The sequence below is a fragment of the Carlito syrichta genome, unplaced genomic scaffold, assembly GCF_000164805.1.
Source record: "Carlito syrichta isolate Samal-C Ts95f unplaced genomic scaffold, Tarsius_syrichta-2.0.1 Scaffold135894, whole genome shotgun sequence".
Taxonomy (NCBI): Eukaryota; Metazoa; Chordata; class Mammalia; order Primates; family Tarsiidae; genus Carlito; species Carlito syrichta.
The window spans coordinates 255,793-272,777 of NW_007079990.1; the positions used below are offsets into that span (position 1 = coordinate 255,793).

The 16,985-nt window shown below is 62.5% G+C and overlaps 1 protein-coding gene across 2 annotated transcripts; it reads right to left on the reverse strand.

Annotated features, from left to right (window-relative positions):
* Window positions 1–3,689: 3,689 nt before the first annotated feature.
* BGN (biglycan) lies at window positions 3,690–16,952 on the reverse strand. 2 transcript variants are annotated; one of them, XM_021708358.1, is made up of 8 exons: window positions 16,719–16,952; window positions 8,118–8,372; window positions 7,705–7,817; window positions 6,288–6,501; window positions 5,736–5,846; window positions 5,438–5,531; window positions 5,203–5,341; window positions 3,690–4,216 (listed from the first exon to the last, which is right to left on the reverse strand). In XM_021708358.1, exons 2-8 carry the CDS (start codon window positions 8,359–8,361, stop codon window positions 4,019–4,021), a joined length of 1,113 nt encoding a protein of 370 aa, XP_021564033.1. In that variant the 5' UTR covers window positions 8,362–8,372; window positions 16,719–16,952; the 3' UTR covers window positions 3,690–4,018. The 2 variants fall into 2 exon arrangements, with proteins under 2 accessions (XP_021564033.1, XP_008047841.1); XM_008049650.2 differs by lacking the exon at window positions 16,719–16,952 and adding an exon at window positions 10,068–10,139.
* Between the last annotated feature and the right edge of the window lie 33 nt (window positions 16,953–16,985).

The following is a 16,985-nucleotide window of genomic DNA, read 5'->3' on the forward strand; positions in this document are numbered from 1 at the left end:
GGGTGTGTGTGTGTGTGTGTGTGTGTGTGTGTGTGTGTGTGTGTGTGTGTGATGGCTCTTTGAGCACAACTCCTCCTGCTGGCACAGCTCCAGCCTCAGGGGCCAGCTCAGTCCCCTGGGCACTACTACTGGCCTGGTCATCCCTTGTGCAGCTGGCACCAGGGCTTTTCAGCACCCAGGCTGCCCGGGCTCTCCAGGGCCCCAGAGAGGTCATGCCTTCCTGGAAGCCCAGGGAGACAAGGGCACTCTGCTGGCTATGGTGCCCTGTCCCACGTGTACACAGGGAAGGGGTTTTGCCTCTCCTTGCAGCCTCTGACCTCCTGAGACTAGAGCCTGGAGCCCACGGGGGCAGAACACGGAGACCAGCAGGGGTGCTGGCGACGGATGGACGCCACCCCCGGTCCTCAGAGCAGACTCCACCTGCCCGCACAGGCCCTTCAAGCGGGGGGTGTCTCCCTCAGGGACCCTGCCCGCTGGCCCTGGCCTGAAGATGCCTGGCCGACTGCCCTTGACAAGCCCTGGCCTGCCTAAACCCGAGCAGTGGCTTCGGCTTAGGCTCCAGCTGGGCCCTGCCACATCCAGGAGGCACCTGACCCGGCCGGTGCTGGGACCAGCCCCCACTCCAACCACGCCCCTCAAGCCTGCTCCTTGGCCCCCTCTCGCAGGCCAACCTTCCCTCCGCCAACTGCTCCGTGACGTCCATGGCTGTGTGTGTGTGCATGTGCACCTGTGTGTGTTCTTGTGTGCACACGTGTGTGTTTGTGTTTGCATTTGTGTGCATGTGTGTTTCTGTGTGCTTGCATGTTTGTGTGTGCACACGTGTTTTGAGTGTCTATGTGTGCGTGCGCTTACATGTGTGTTTGTGTGTGCATGTGTGTGTGGATGTGTTTCTCTGTGTTTATGTGTATTTGTGTATTCATGTGTTTCTGTGTGTTTCTGTGTTCAAGTGTTTCTGTGTATTTGTGTATGCATGTGTTTCTGTGTTCATGTGTTTCTGTGTATTCATGTGTGTTTCTGTGTGCGTGTGTCATGTGTGTCTGAATCCATGTGCACAAGCCTGCGCCCACTGCCTTCTGACTGCGCTGGAGTTCTCCTGGTCCCAGGTGCGTTCTTTGTGACCCCTTCTGCTCCCAGGCCTTGCCCCACCAGGGCCTCAGGACACCTTCCCACATGCAACCTGGCAGTCCTGCCCAAACCCTGCACCCTCATTGTCACCAAGCCCAGGGCTCCTCCTCAAACAAGAATGGCTGGATGCTGTCCTCTGTGCCTGTTTCCAGCCCAGGGCACACAGCTCAAATACACGCTCCCCGTGCCCTGCGGCTTGGCCCCCAGATGTCCATCTCCACAGCCAGACCCTGAGCAGATTCGCTATCCAGATCACCTAAACTTGAACATGGGGCTGTCAGTGTGCAGCAGTGCCTTCACGTCTCTGGGTTTTACAGCCCAGTCTGTCTCAGCTTCATGATGGTGATGACCTCATAGTTTGCCACACACTTGTTAGTAAAGTGAGGCTGAGTGGTTCACGTTCACACTGTGGCAGGACACCTGCTCTGAGCAAGGAGCCCACCTCCTCTGGTGACCCATCAGCCCTCGCAGGTGGCCCCATCCTCTTCTCGGCTCCGGTGAGGGTGGCTCCCTATGCTGGCCCGGTCGGAAGGTGGGAGGGCTGAACGGCCAGCCCTTGGGACGCTCTCCTCTGCACCTACCGCCTGCACCGTGCTTGTCCCGCGAGTTGTCACGGTGCCTGCACCCGCACTGCGTCCCCGAGCCGGGACATACAGAGGATGGGCTTGGTGAGGGCATGTGAAATGAGGGAGACAGAGGAAGTCAGGGAGGGAAGGAGGAAGAGAAGACGGGGACCCAGGGGGCTGTGTTGGACCCACAGCATGAGGACTCAGTGCCCCAGACCACCCACAGACTCACAGGGGAAGGCTCCATCTCTCTGTCTCTGTCAGGCCCTGGTGCTGGCCACCCCTCCCCCTGGCCAGTGAGGGGACTTGATAGAGGCCCTGACTCCTGGCTCCTGGCCAGCACCCCTGTCCTGTGTCTGCACAGCTCAGCAGAGATTGGCGAACTGTGGAGCACATGCCCCAGAACAGTACGATGATGCCAACGGGTGATATTCTATCACTGGGCCATCTCACTAAGCAGCACCTCCCATCCCCAAAAGGAGAAATCTGGGGACGCCGGGTGCCCCAGTGCCAGGCCAGGCATAGGGCACAGTTTGTGCCTCTGGGCTCCATCTCCCCTGGGCCATTACTCACGGTGGGCCCTGCCCGTTCTATTTTGTTGGCAGCCCCTGACTAGCCAGGGCAGCCCCAGCTGCCACCACCTGAGTTGAGGCCGTTCACGCAAAGGGCATTGCCCTGGGGACTGTCCCCCTGATGCTGCCCTTTCTGGGGCAGACCTGTGTCCCTAGTGAGCAGGCTTCCCTGGCCCTGACCTGGATCCTGAGCTTGGTTCTACTGACACACAGCGTGACCTCTGTCTCACCCCCAGGGTTGGCACTGGCACTCTTCTGAGCCCCTGGACTCTATCGAGGCAGGCAGGTGGGCTCTTCTGAGATTTCCGGCCCTCCTCTTGGTGGGAGGGGTCTAGCCTGGTGCCCTGTGGCTGACATGTTCTTGGCAAATGCTGCATTCTGAGGGGACAGGTACCACCTCAGGCCTGGTCTGCTTCTAAAGCCCAGCCTCAGGACAGCTGGAACAATGGAAGTGCCTTGGAGGAAGGGGTGGGGCCAGCCTGGTCACTTGGGGTCTCCTTGTCTAGTCCCAGACCTGAGGGTGACAGGACCCCGAAGAGGTAGAGCCTGGGGACGGCCAGGGGGCTGGTCCCGGTTCCCAGGGATGCCCAGGAGCGACAGTCCATACAACCATATTGCACAGTGTTTCTTTAATTGAAAGACAACCACCGACCTCAGAAGCTCCTCCTCAGCTGGGACCAGAAGGCAAGCGAGGGAGACCTAGCCACCGTGGGGAGGGGTCCAATGACAATCAGCACTGGGGACGCTGGCGGAGGCTGGACCTCTTCCAGGGGTAGAAAGTCCTAGATCTGACAGGCCTGAGGCTCCACTCTTGCTGGTGGAGTGTGGCCACCCCAGGTCTCCCCCTCCGAGCCTCCGCCAGGACTGTCAGGCTTGGGGACAAGGCCTGGGCAGGGCAGACTGGGAGGCACACTGTGTGCCGGGAGGCAGTTGCCTCCGGCTTGCTTGGGCAGGGACTGGGCAGAGGCCAGTCAGCCAGAAAGCAGACCCAGCCCAAGGCAGAAGGGCAGTGTGTGTGTGTGTCTGTGTGTCTGTGTGTGTGTGTGTGTGTGTGTGTGTGTGTGTGTGTGTGTGTGTGTGTATGTAGAGAGAGAGAGACAGAGAGAGAGAGAGAAAGAGAGGGAGAGAGAGATGCCAGGTCCAGAAGGAGCAGAGACAGGTCACCAAGCCCAGAAGGCAGAAAGACCTGAGGATGCAGAAGACAGACACAGAGAGGAAAGAGAGACAGGCAGAGAGCGGGATGAAGGGAGGGAGAGAGACAGACAGAGAAAGACAGAGAGATATGGAGGTGGGGAGACTGGCTATGAACTTGCGGGGCACAGAAGGTGAAGGGGAGCAGGGGGGGCAGGAAGGACTGGGCAGCTGGAAGAGGAGGTGGCGGAGGAACGTGTGGCTGGACAGGTGTGGGTCCTGGCCGTCCCCCTCCCGCCCACAGGCCCATGGGGCCTCGGAAGGTGGCTTGTGAGGTGAAGGACAAAGGAGTTGATGGGTGTTCCAGGTGGCTGTAGTGGGTGAGCAGGGGCAACTCAGAAGCCGAGGGGCGTGTGATGGGGGCTGGGCCTTGGGCCCACTACACACATGGGAGCCAGGGAGAGGCCGTGATGGGCATCGAGTTGGGGCCAGGGACCCAAGGTGGTGGCTGGCTGGATGCAGCTGGGCACAGGCTTGGCTTCCTTGCTTCGTCTCCCCATAGGGACAGCTGGCTGTGCTCTGTGGGGACCCCCACAGGGGCCACCATGATGGCTGCAGCAGGCTCTACTTTTTGTAGTTGCCGAACTGGATGGCTAGGCGGTCGGTGACGCAGCGGAAGGTAGCAGGCTGCACCTCCCAGTACGGCACGGGGTTGTTGAAGAGGCTGATGCCGTTGTAGTAAGCCCGCTTGACCCCGAAGCCCACGGGGCAGAAGTCGTTGACGCCCACCTTGGTGATATTGTTGGAGTGTAGATAGACCACCTGGGGGCAGAGGGGCCGTCACCTCAGGCCACCCTGCCTGGGCTGACTGCAGGCCAGGTGTAGGCAGAGGCAGGAGGGGACCGGCTCCACCCATGTTGAGTCCATTGCATGAGGGGGAGGGATGAGGAGGATTTCATCTCAACACATCCACACACACCCCTTGGAGGGCCAGGACAGGCTTCTCCTCATCGATGGGAGGAGCAAACTGAGGAGCGGATGTGTTTGTCGGGTGGGGGTTGGCCAGGATTAAGGTCCATGTGTGTGACCGAGGACCAAGGTGAGGGTCTTGGGTGGGGTGGGAGATGGGGGCCATGTGGCGGTAGAGGGGAGAGTGAGGGTGGCGTGGGGGTGCGTTTGGTGGACTGAGGCTGTGGGAAGCTAACATGAATCCCAACACCGTGTCTATGCAGGACTTTGGCTTCACCGATGGGCCCTAGTCCTCCCTCTGGGCCGGCTCCAGCTCCGCCCCCAGGGGAGCATCCTGACCCTCTAGAGACACATGGGGAACAAGGGGAGAAAGAGCCTTCGGGGTGCCCTCCTCTTCCTCCCAGTCTCCAGGGCACTCTCTCGTGGCAGCGTCCCCCAAGTCCCCAGAGCTGCTGGCTCTGGGCGGAGCAGAGGGAACGAGTGTTGGCGGAGAGGATGCCGGCCGCTAGAGGGCGCTCTCAGTTCAGCATGGGCACCGCCAGGATTGGCGCTGTCTGCACAGCTGGTGGGGCCAGGGGCGCTCCTAGCAAGCGTGACTGCTGAGGAAGACATGCAGCCCAGGGCAAGGCTGCCCCCGTCTTGGCACAGATCTGTGCAAGCCCATGTCCAGACTGCTCCCGAGCCCCCAGGCCATGCCTGGGTCCACAAGACCCTCAGCTCCAGGTTGGCACAGCCACCTCTCGTTCATCCATCACAAGCCCTGGCCACCTGCCTCGGAGAAGGCAGGGGGCCGAGGGCTAGCCCGGCCTCAGGGCACTGGCAGCCCCGCTGGTCCTCACCTGGAGGAGCTTGAGGTCTGGGAGCCCAGCAGGCACCCTGGACAGCTTGTTGTTGTCCAGATGCAGCTCCCGCAGGGTGGGCAGGAAGCTCAGGCTCCCGTTCTCGATCATCCGGATCTGGTTGTGGCCCAGGCCCAGCCTGCGAGCGGGCAAATGACACGGCCTCAGAGTCTGGAGGGAGGGAGGGCAGTGGGGTGGGCCGACACACCCCGGGGCTGCGCCCTGCTGGCCCCACCTGTACAGCTTGGAGTAGCGGAGCAGGTCTTCGAGCTCGATGGCCTGGATCTTGTTGTGGTCCAGATGGAGTTCATTCAGGGTCTCCGGGAGGTCTGCTCGGAACAGAGGATGCGCCCTGAGTTGAGCCTATGCACGGGAAGGTTGGGCGGGGAGGCAGAGGCCCAGGTTCCGCCCCAGTGGTGGGACAGACTGCCGAGGCCTTCCCTGAGTGCCCTGGGTGGGGGAGGGGTGCTCAGGTCTGCCCGTCTCTGCCCATGCAGGTGAGGCAGGGTGGGCAGGAAGGGCAGTCCTCCTACCTTTGGGGATCCCGGTGAGCTTGGCCTCTGATATGCGCAGGTAGTTGAGCTTCAGGCCATCGAAGGCTCCGGGTTCAAAGCCGCTGTTCTCCAGGGGGTTCCCACCCATCTCTAGGAGAGAGGCCTCATCAGCCCCGGAGCCAGAGCTGGGTGGCTGCCCTGCACTGCCTGGGGCCTGCGGGCTTCCTGCTTGCCTGGTGGGCCCTGCCCAACACCGGGCTCCCTCTTCCCCTCCTGAAAGCAGTTCTGCTCACTTACCAGGCTAGCTGCAAACTCCTAGCTGCCTAAGACCACCGGCCCCAGGGGCCCTGGTCCTGGCACCAGCCTCCAGGGGCAGGGTGGGGACAAGAGGGAAGGGAGGAGTGCCAGCGATGAAGATGGGGCTCCCCAAAGTCACCCGGTCCCTCAGTCCAGCCCGAGAAATACCTTGACTTTCTTTCGACTATTTTCAAGAGACTCTAGAATTGAACCTTGAAAGCTGTCCTTGGGTCTCCCTCCCCAGGCCCTGAGACAAGCCTCCAGAACATTCCATGAGGCCCGCAGGCTCCTCACCGATGCAGTTCATGCTCCGGAGCCCGCTGAACACGCCCTTGGGCACCTTGCGGATGCGGTTGTCATGGATACGGAGCTCTACCAGTGAGCTGGGCAGGCTGGGTGGGATCTCCACCAGGTGGTTCTTGGAGATGTACAGTTTCTGCAGCTTTCGCAGCGGGCTGAAGGCCTTCTCGTGAATCTTGGAGATCTTGTTGTTCACCAGGACGAGGGCCTGAGGCAGGGTGGGTGGCGGGTGAAGGGGCCAGCTCCCACCCCTTTGCCCCTCTCTGCTTTCCTCCTCTGCCCCTGGGCTGGCTACCGATGGCGTGTCAGAGATGCCTGCGCAGGCTCAGCCTTGAGGGGTCTGTCTGTGCTTGCAGGCCAAGCCCAGAGTGGGAGCCCCAGCAATGCCACTGCTGCCTAGAGCAGCCCACCACCACCCCGTGTCTCAGTTTCCCCGCACGCACACTGCCTAAAATGTAATCTGTTCTCCAGTGTGGCTGGGAGGAACCAATGCGGTAGAACGCTTTCAGTCAAAAAAAGGCACTGAGCTGAGCGAGCCCACCCTGCACCTATGGTGTGTGAGCCACCCAGCCGGCTCCAGACTTCTCTCAGAACTCCGTGGGTTGGCTGGGCATGGTGGCTCATGCCTGCGTTCTCAGTGCTTTGGGAGGCCAAAGTGGGATGATTGCTTGAGCCTAGAAGTTTGAGATCAGCCTGGGCAACATAGCAAGACCCTGTCTCCAAAAAAATTTTAAAAAACTAGGCGGGTGCGGTGGTACACATCGGTGATCTCAGCACTTTGGGAAGCCAAGGCCGGAGGAATGCTTGAGCCTAGGAGTCTAAGACCAGCCTGGACAGCATAGCAAGAGCCTGTCTCTACAAACAAATTTTAAAAATATCTGGGTGTGGTGGCATATGCCTGTAGTCCCAGCTACTGGGGAGGCTAAGGTGGGAGGATCACTTGAGCCCAGGAGGTTGAGGTTCAGTGAGCTATGATCGCACCACTGCGATCTCGCCTGGGTGACAGAGCAAGACCCTGTCTCTTAAAAAATAAAATGAAACTGGGCTCTGTGGCTCAGCCTGTAATCCCGCGCTTTGGGAGGCTGAGGTGAGCGGATTGCCTGAGCCCGCGGGTTCGAGACCCGCCTGGGCAACTTGGCGAGACCTCATCTCTACAATAAATGAAAAATGAGCCGGGTGTGGTAGTGTGCGCCTGTAGTTCCAGCTCCTTGGAAGGCTGAGGCGGAAGGATCGCCAGAGCCCACTGCACTCCAGTCTGGGAGGCAGAGTGAGACTCCAACTCAAAAAAAGTAAAATAAAATAAAATGAAAAGGAACTCCGTGAGCCCCTGGACCCCTCCCGCACCTCACCCATCTGTGCCCACACCCCCAGCTGCAGAAGGGACTGGGAGGCTGGGAGGCCAGGCGCTTACATAGAGGTGGTGGAGGCCCTTGAAGTCATCCTTACGGAGCTCGGTTATGTCATTGTTCTGCAGGTCCAGCAGCGTGGTGTCAGGCGAGATCTCTTTGGGCACAGACTTCAGACCTGGGGGCCAGCACCACCGTTACCAGCACGAGCCTGGGGCTACCCAGCCTTCTAGCCCCGCAGAGGGCCAGGGACACACATGCACAGGGACACCAACATAACACAGGGCTCCCGCCACAGATGGGCACAAGCTCCGGGGTTTGCAGACGGACAGCTGGACACCTGCACACTCACATCATGACCCCAAGCCCGCTCGGGCTCTCCCCGTCCCCACCCCACTTTCCCAGGGGACAGACACATGGCCTCCTTGGAAGGAGCTGGGGCTCCCCGCACAACCCACCCCACCGCCCGGGGACGGACCCAGGTCGGAGCACTGAACAACTCGCAGGTGGCAGTGGCAGCCGAAAGGACACATGGCGCTGAAGGTGGGCGGAAGGGAGTCCAGGTCCGGGACGCCCGAGGTCGTGTCGGCGCCTGAAGCCTCCTCCTCGTCGTTTATCATGAGCAGCCCGTCATCCAGGGTGAAGTCCCAGAAGCCCTTCTGCTCAAAGGGCAGGGCCTGGCTCAGGGCCAGCAGGGTCATGAGGAGCCACAGGGGCCGCATGGTCGACGTGCCTGGGACAGCGGCGAGGGTCATCCGTCAGCGCCAGCTCTCGCGCATTTTCCCAACCCGAGGCTGGAGCTGTGTGTGTTGGCACTGCGTCCCCATCCCTTACCAGGGACCACCACGCCCTGGGCTGAGGCTGCAGGCAGGAGGGAGCGCACTCACGGCCCGGAGAACGCATCCTTCTGCTCCCTCCCTCCCAAACAGGGCACTTAGAGAGTCTGCAGCCCCCCACGCCGCTGAGTCAGCCGGCAGCCTGTCTTGCGGGTGGGGGTCAGGGAGGCTGAGTGGAGGGGGCGGAGGGGGCAACCCTGCCAACGCCCCGCAGGCTTTGAAGAATTCCGTTGTGAGGATACCACCGAGGCTGCCTGCCTGGGCCAATCCCTCCTGAGAATTCTGGGCTCCCGGCAATGTGGAAGGGGTGAGCTGAGTTAGTTGAGGAGGAGTCGCTTGGCTCCTGCCGGAGGCCCCTCCACCCTGTCCGCATTTCCCTAAGAAAGTCTAGAGGTCAAGAAAGCGGAGGCAGGATGGGGAAAAGAAGGCATCCTTTGAGGCCACGGGCAAAATGGCTGGGGCAGCTCTGGGTGGTTGTCCCAGAGAAGGAGGGGCACGGCGCCCTGTCTGTCCTCCCTCCCCGTTGCTCCCTGGGGCCTCCTCCTGCCTTGGCCCAGGAAGCCCCGGGCTCCCAGTTCCGCTCCTGCCTGCCTTCATGCCCTCAGCCTGGCGCCCTGGAGAGGCCCCCTGGGGAGAAGGCTGCCGCCAGTGTGGCAGGGCAGGGTCAGGCTTGTCTAGTGGCCCCCCAGGCTGCAGCAGCGGGACGGGGGGAAGGGAAGCTGCCCTGCCTGAGCCTGCCTCAGGCACCCACATCAGCTGGCCGCCATCTTCCTCATCAGACGTGGCCCCCGGCCAGAGGTTAGTCTGCACGTAGCCTGGAATGCACCCTGTGGAAAAGGCCAGAGCCCCCGCCTCTCCCACTGCCCCATCTGCCCAGGTTTTATCCCTGCCTCACTTTTCCTGTCTGTGAAATGGGGCTAATCCTGCCTGCTTCACTCACTTCCTGAGCTTGCTTGGCCGGGGTTGCCCTAGGTGCATCTGTGAAATGGGGCTAATCCTGCCTGCTTCACTCACTTCCTGAGCTTGCTTGGCCGGGGTTGCCCTAGGTGCATCTCTGGAGCCCAGTGGAGCACCACCTAGTCCCACCTCAAGGAGGCCCTCACTTAGGCCCCCCTCATCTTGGCTGGGGAGGCGATGACTTAGAACCCAGCAGGCCCAGGCCTGGTTGGGTCAGGCAACCACTGTACCCCCAGTTCCCATCAATCCCAGGAGAAGGCTGATGTAGGCCTGTCCTGCCATTCCTGCGTGGCTCCCCAGGTTCCCAGGGGGCACCCCCTAGCCTACATTCCCCTGGCTGGCCCTGTCCACCCCTGTGGACTGAGGGGCCTGCGGAGAGGCTGGAGCTGCTTCCGGGACGGGACCGGGGTGCAGTCTTTCTGTAGTGGGGCCTTGTGGAGCCGGCCCCAGAGCTCCCCAAGCAGGCCCCAAACCCTCCTGAACCTAGCTGCACTGCAAGGCTGGGTTCAGAGCCCAGCCTAACTTGCTCCTCAAGATGCCAGGGACCCCCAGCCCTAGGCCGGCCCAGCAGGACCCAGAGGCGCCCCCAGCCGGGTCTGGGCCCAGAGTATGCAGAAGGCCCCATGCTTGCCTACCTGGACAGCGCTCCCTGCTTCCTCTCAGCAGCCTCCAAGAGAGCAGGGCAGGGCCTACCGTGCCTGCTGCCGCTGCGGGTCCTGGCCCAGGTGCTGCCGGACACCCCACAGCCAGGAGGAGGAGCAGAGGGAGAGAGCAGGAAGGACAGGATGAAGGCAGGAGAGAAGGATGGATGGGAGGGAGGGAGGAGACTGCCCGCCCCTCCCTGCGATGTCCCTGCCAAAGCCGCTGCCTCACAGGGGGAATGAGTCAGGCTGGAACACCCAGTGGAGCCCTGGAAGGCTCTGGGACTCAGAGTCCACCTGAACAGGTGGGGGTGGAGTGGGGTGGTCTGACTAAGCTCAGGGGAGGCTGTGGGGAGAGGCCTCTTGGGACTGGGGAGGGCTGGGGGGACGAGGAGCAGTCACTGGCCTGGAGGAGGTCTCCACGGGGAGCCCAAGCTCCAAGCCTCAGAGGCCTCAGCGGAGGGGACAGAAAGGGGCTTGGGAGGCCAGCCAGGGTGAGATCGGCCATTGGAGCCCCGGGCGGGCTACTGGGACCCTTTCCGGGGGAACAGGGGCTCTGGGAGAAGTGAACCAGTTCAGAGCAGCTTGCCTGATGGAGGTGTCAGTGTGGGAGCCCCCAAGGGGCTGGGAGAGGGGCGAGGGGAAGGAGGTCCATACACCAGGGTCCCGTAACAGAGGCAGAAGGACAGGGTTGGGCTCCTTTCCGTGGCTCACGGCTGGGCCCAAGCTGTGGGCAGCTGGAGGGTTAGCAGGCCGGGCAGGCTTCCCGGTACAGCCCTCACTTCCCCTCAGAGAACTGGCACAAAGCTCAGACACACAGCCCACAGGAGGTGGCAGGGACCCCCACAGAGCCAGAGGGAGCCAGAGGAGCCCAGAAGGAAGGCTCCGCTGTGGCCAGCACAATTAGCAGCCTCATTTTACAGATGAAAACATGGAGGCCCCGAGAGAGGAACTGACTTCCCCAGGTCACTCAGCCTGATACGTGGAACCCGGCTCCGGGACTCCAGACCCTGAGCATTCAGCCGTGCTCCTCGGCCTCGGTGGGGTGGAGAGGGAGGGGCAGGGGGCCGTGGGCCTGGCTGGCTCGTGTCTGGTTGGGGGATGGGGGTTTGCTGTATGTAGGCCCAGCTCTCCTCCACCAGCCCGGTTCTGCCTTCTCTCCACCACATCACACCAAGCCCTTTCTTCCCGCCATTGCATGTGTGTGTGTGCATGAGCACACGCACACACACACACACACATACACACACACACAGGAGGAGTACCCCATGGACAGATGCTGTGACACCCGCAGCAAGCCCCTTCTGCTTCACCTCCCCACCACCGTCATGGCCTCTGGGCCTCAGTTTCCCTTCATTGGCCTCCCTGGGTGTGACCCCAATCACGTCAGGAAGGGCCTCAAGCCACGTCAAAGTGAGCTCTGAGCTCCTTGGATGCCGCCGCCTCAGGCCGGTGACCACAGGTGTGAGCAAGGGAAGAGGCGGGCTTCCTGGAGCCTCCGCCACCACCCTAATAGGGCCCTCCTTGTCTGCCCTCTGAAAGCCAGCGCAGTGCTCCGTGCAGGATTGCTCCAGGTCGTAGCCAAACAAGACGCGTTGGCAGCCTCTGAGAACATGGAGAGGCCGTGCCAGGCATTCAGGCCAGGCCAAGGGCGGCGGGAGCGCGACTTGAGGTCTGGCGGGCCCAGAGCTCGCCTGCAGATGTGTGACTCGCAGCTGCCAAGGAGCCGACGCCGGGCACTGTCTGAGCGGCCTCAGCCCGGGGCATGTGGCCCTGCGGAGCAACCCGACCTGAACTCTGACACACGTGCCACTTTCCCCCAGCCCGGCAGGGTCCTGGGACTGCGCCCAGCCTTCCTTCTCTGGGCCACCGAAGCCCTCCGGGCCCAGCAGGCAGGCACTCGTGCCCTGGCTGACACCCGGCGTGCCCCCTGCTGCCCTCCCAGGCCCCAGTGCCCCGCCCCCCTGATGGCGCCAGCCTGCACTTGGTTGTCAACCAGAGAGATCGACTGTGAGCCTTCCAGGACTCTGCCCAAGCCTGCAGATGTGCATGCATATGTGGGGATGCTGCCCGAGGGGCCAGGGGCTGCAATGGGGAGGCGTGGACTAGAGTACCACCCCGTCTGCCCCTGGGCACACCGCGAACCCCTGCCATTGCCTCAGTATGCCCTCCGGCAGACTCGGGAGACAGGCTGGACCTGGGCGTAGGTGTCAGAGGATGCAGAGGGCTGGCACTGAGGAGGTGTCGAGGTAGCTGGGTGAATCAAGAGAGACCTTCCCACTCCTGTCTCCTGAAACTTCCTGCCAGGAAACTTCTGGAAGGGAGTCAGGCAATGGATAAGCCTGGCGGCTGGGGCTCCAGGGTCTCCTTGTCCCCACACCTGGGCTGCATACCATGCCTCCTCTTCCCACTCACTGAGGAAATCCTGGGCTCCTACTGGCCATTTGCTAGAATGTTCAAGGAAGAGGGAGGATGCTGTCACCTCCCAGGAGTGGGGCAAGGGGCTCAAGTGATTTCTTTACCTAGCTTCCCACTCCCTGCAGTCATAAGAAGAAAGCGACGCTTTAACCACTTGATGAAGGGGTAAACTGAGGCTCAGAGAGTTGGCTCAGAACTCAAGGCCCACAGTGAGGAAACAGTGAGCTGGGACTCCATTGCCTGGCCTGTCTGTCTACCTACCAGTGTGTCTGGACATACCCTCTGCCACTGCAGACACAGCTGCAGGTCCCAAAGTCGAAATGTCTCCCTTTCCCTGGGTGGTGCAGTGGGCTCAAACAGCTTCCAGGGCTGTGGGAGAGGACTCCTGGACAGCTTCCCCACGCCAGGTGGTTACATGGCACTTCTCTCTGGCTGCCACCATCCATGGCTCCCCACCGCCCACAGAGCCACAGGCCCCACCCCAGCCCTGCCCCTTCTGCCTCTGCCTGTGCTTGCAGGAAATCACCCAGAAAAGCCATCAGCTTGAAGGTCAAGGAGCTGCCAGCAAGCACTTCAGGGACCCAGGGGAGATGGGCTAAGCCTGCCTCCCTTGCTGGGTCCAGCTCGGACAATGCCATGGGGCTCAGCCCCGCCCCCTGCAGGAGAGTCTCAGGGAGGGAAGGAGAGGATTTGACTTCCTGCTCTAGCACCAGTCCCACTCTCTGGCTGGGGTCTAGCCCTCTTCCCGCAGTCGTGTGCCTCCTTGCAAGAGGGAAGCCTCCAGGGCTCATGGGATGGCAATCAAGCCACGCAGGGACACAGATTTCGAGAGGATAAAAGCCGCACTGGCCTCCCGGACTTTCCCTGTCTCCAGGGACAGGGCTTGCCCTCTGCCCCTCTCCTTCAAGTCTGACTTCCGTCCACAAAAATCCCTAACCCTGTGGCCCCTCAGCCTCTGCCTACTCTGTCCCCCTTGGCCATCTGACTCTTCCAGAGATCAAGCAGGGCTGGGGTTCCCAGCAGTCTGTCGAGAGGCAGGGCACAAGTTCAAGAGTCCCACAGAGTCCAGGCCGGGCCCCTTCTCTGGCTCAGTCCACGTTGAGCTCCGTTTTGAGATGCCACGGACGGGGAGAGTTTGTTGCAAAAAGGCTGGCTAGAGCCCCTGGTCCCTAAACCTGAGAGACGCGCCACCACAGGGAGGGGCGGCGCCCTTCACGGAGCCTGGGAATGTCAGCGGCTCTGGCCAGCCAATGAGCAGAGAGCTGACTCGCTCCGCAGGCTGGGATTGGAGGGGAGCAGGTGGGAAGCAAGGAGGGGAGGGGGAGGAGGAGGGAGGGAGGTGCCCGCTGTGGCGTCTGGGAGAGCTGAGGCTGGGCCCCCTTCATGGCCACCGCAGGGTCTGCCCCAGCCAAGAGCCTTGAGGGGTGGGGAAAGAAGGCAAACGGTGGCGGGGGGGGGGAAGGCTGGGGGGTTCCAGGAACCTGGAGTCCCAGAGGTGTTGAAGGAGGCCCGGGGTGGGGGGATGCTGGGTATGGGCTCCAGGTTGGGGCAGGGGAAGGGAGATAAAGCCCAGCTTCCATCCCCAGGGCAGGCTGAGGGAGCCCCAGACCTTCCCCAGAGAGCACCGCGAAGCTGGTTCTTTCTGGAAGGCTGGAGAAGGGCCTGGTTGTGGGTCCCACAGGCCTGTTTGGCTAGGCGGGCCTCTGACCAGGAGCAGCACTGACCCTTGTGTCCCTCCTCAGCACAGCCCCACGCATGCCCCCACGGGTCCCTCTAAGATTGGCAGAGAGGGCTCTGTGGGTGGCCGAGATGTGGCCCCTGATGTCTCCCAGCCGGTGTCCGAGCAGAAGAAGATGGGGGGCACTGACACCCCAAGCCTCACCCAGCGGACCAGGGCCGGAGCCGGCAGGACCCCAGGCTGACTTGCCTCATGAGGGAGCCCGTGCCCACCCCGCACCCTCCACCCACGGCAGGGTGCCGGAGAAAGCCACCTTTGCCCCCACCCTCAGTGGGAGCAAAGACTGATAGCTGGGCGCCCCTCCCCTGCCAGTGAGGCTGCTGGGCTGTCGGGGCTCGGGGAAGGGGGGCTCGGAGGCTGGGTGGAGGCAGCTCAGGGCGGGGCCAAGCTCTCCCAACCTGGGGTAAGCGATTCGGAGTGGGAGGGGTCGTGGTGGGCGTGGGAAGATCTTTCTAACAACCGGGGGCTTGCGGGTGAGCAGGACGGTGAGGGCCCCACAGGAGGGGCATCAGAGGGCCTGGGGCTGGGGCCTTGCCAGGGGCAGAGTGTGACCTCTGGGACAGGCTAGGGGTGGTGGGGCTGGGCCCAGAAAGCAGGGGAGGTGGGGGGATTCCTGTTCGCACCCACCCTGCACAGGGTGCCAAGGAATCAGAAGCCCTGTCAGAGGGCTCCAGGTGCCAACTGTCAAGTGTGGACTCTTACAAGTCCCTCCTCTGGAGACATGATGTTGTCACTGGAAGGGATACGCTGTGGCCTTGTTTGAGTGACTGTGGAATGTTGTAAAAGACAGGAAGCTCTTTCTTGCCTTGGAAACATCCCCTTTCCTTCTAGCCTTCCCCACTTTTGACCTCTGGCAGCCGCAGGCTGCTGGAACTTGGGGAGGGGTCTGGGCCGATGCTGGTCAGTTACCCCTGCAGGATGGTCGGGGGGCTGGTACCCTGACTCTCCGGGCCTCTAAAACAAGCTGGTGCAGAACTGGTGTTCAGGGGCTGGGCCTAGGATTCCCCATCTATGCAGCAGGGACGCTGCACCTTGTACAGGGCAGGACACAGAAGCAGTGTGACCTGGGTCCTTAGGGCTTGACCGTGGACCGGGGAGGCCAAGGCCACCCCCAGCAGCAGCTCCCCTGCTCAGAGCCTGCTCCCACCACCCAGTCCCGGTGGCCTGGAAGCTCTGTGTCTTCCTCTCGACATATCCACACAGGCCTGCCCACCAAGACTCGCTCACACTGGCGCACAGTAGCCACACGTGGGCACGTGCCACACAAAGGCGCCTCTGCCCATGTGCCACTCTCCCAGGGCGCCGTTGGCACGGGCGGCTACAACTCACCAGGAGGCACTCACCTGTACCCCTGGATGCCTTGAGGGAGGCCCCAAGCATCTCCAGCTGGGCCAGGGAGGGGCAGGGGCGCAGGGGCAGGAGCCCTGACGACAGAGCTTGAGTGGCCTGGCTGGCCAGGAAGGAAGAGGGTGGTCTGCCTGCCCAGACTGCTGGAAAACAAGCTCCCTGCCGGAGCACTACCAGCCAGCCCCTCCCTACGAGACCCTGGCCCTGCTCTGCTCAGCTGGTGCATGGGCAGCCAGCCCCACCCTGGAGCAGTGAGGGTCGCTTCCTCCCCCAGTCTTCCAGGGCTCTCCATGGACACCCAGATGGCTTCCTTCTCCCTTGCTCCCTCTCTTGGGTCCCTTGGCAGGACTCCAGGTGCCCCAAGCCAGGTCTGCCCTGGGGAACATGGCACAATGGCCTGATTCCCTTCCCCCCCATCCTGAGTCCCAGTCCAAGGGACTTCCTGGGACAGAGAGGGCTGAGTCTCTCAGGCAGCCCCACCCAGGGCCCCTGCAGCCGAGCTCTGTGGACTCACACCTCACCAGGGAGGAAGTAGAGGCAGGGCATTGGCCTAGGGGTGAGCAAAGACTATCTGGGCAGGGTGCCTGGGGTGTGCCTGGGAAACCAAGTCCGTCAGCCACGCCAAGGATAGCCCGGGGCAGCGGGGGCCTGATCGCCGGTGCTGAGCTCGGCGGGCACTCTGCGGTCGCCCCAGCCCGGGCCTGGCGCCAAGCTCAGAGCAAGGAGGCGCCTGGGCAGAGCGAGGCTGGCGGGACTTGAGGGTGCATCTGGGACTTGCAGTGATGGGACGGGGCTGTTGGCAAAGCCGAGGTGCCAGCCACCCAGCCGTGCTCTGGGGTGGCAGCCGAGGGAAGGGTCCCGAGGGGGAGGCGGAGAAACGAGAGGTGGACGAATCGAGCAAGGTCAGAGAGGTGAGGGAAAAGAAGGGGCAAGGGAAAACTCCTGTAGTAGGAGAAGAGGCAGAACCGGACAAGGACCAAGGAGGCCGCAGGGTGGCGGTGAAGGGTGCCTTGGTAGGAAGCATCTCCGGGCTGGCGAGGGGGCTGCAGAGCCAGAGGCGAGACAGTGGGGGCAGCTTGAGGCCAGCGAGGGGACAGCAGGGACAGTGCAAGGCAGACGCGGGGCTAGCTCTGGGGCCCTACCTGGGGAGGGGCAGCAGCCAGGCGTAGGTTGGCTGGTTGGCGGGCTGGGGTGGCAGGCCGTCGTCCGTGCGTCCGTGCGTCCGTGCGTCCGTGCGTCCGTCGGGCCGACCGAAAGCAGCTGCTCACTCCTGGGCAGTTCTTGGAGAGAGGGAGACAGAGGCGGTGGGAGGGAGGCTAAAGGCTGGGCAGGCGGGCCGACGGGGAGGGGACGGCTGGGAGGGGGCGGGGAGGGAGGGAAGGAGGGAGGGGGCTGGTGGGGCGGAGAGG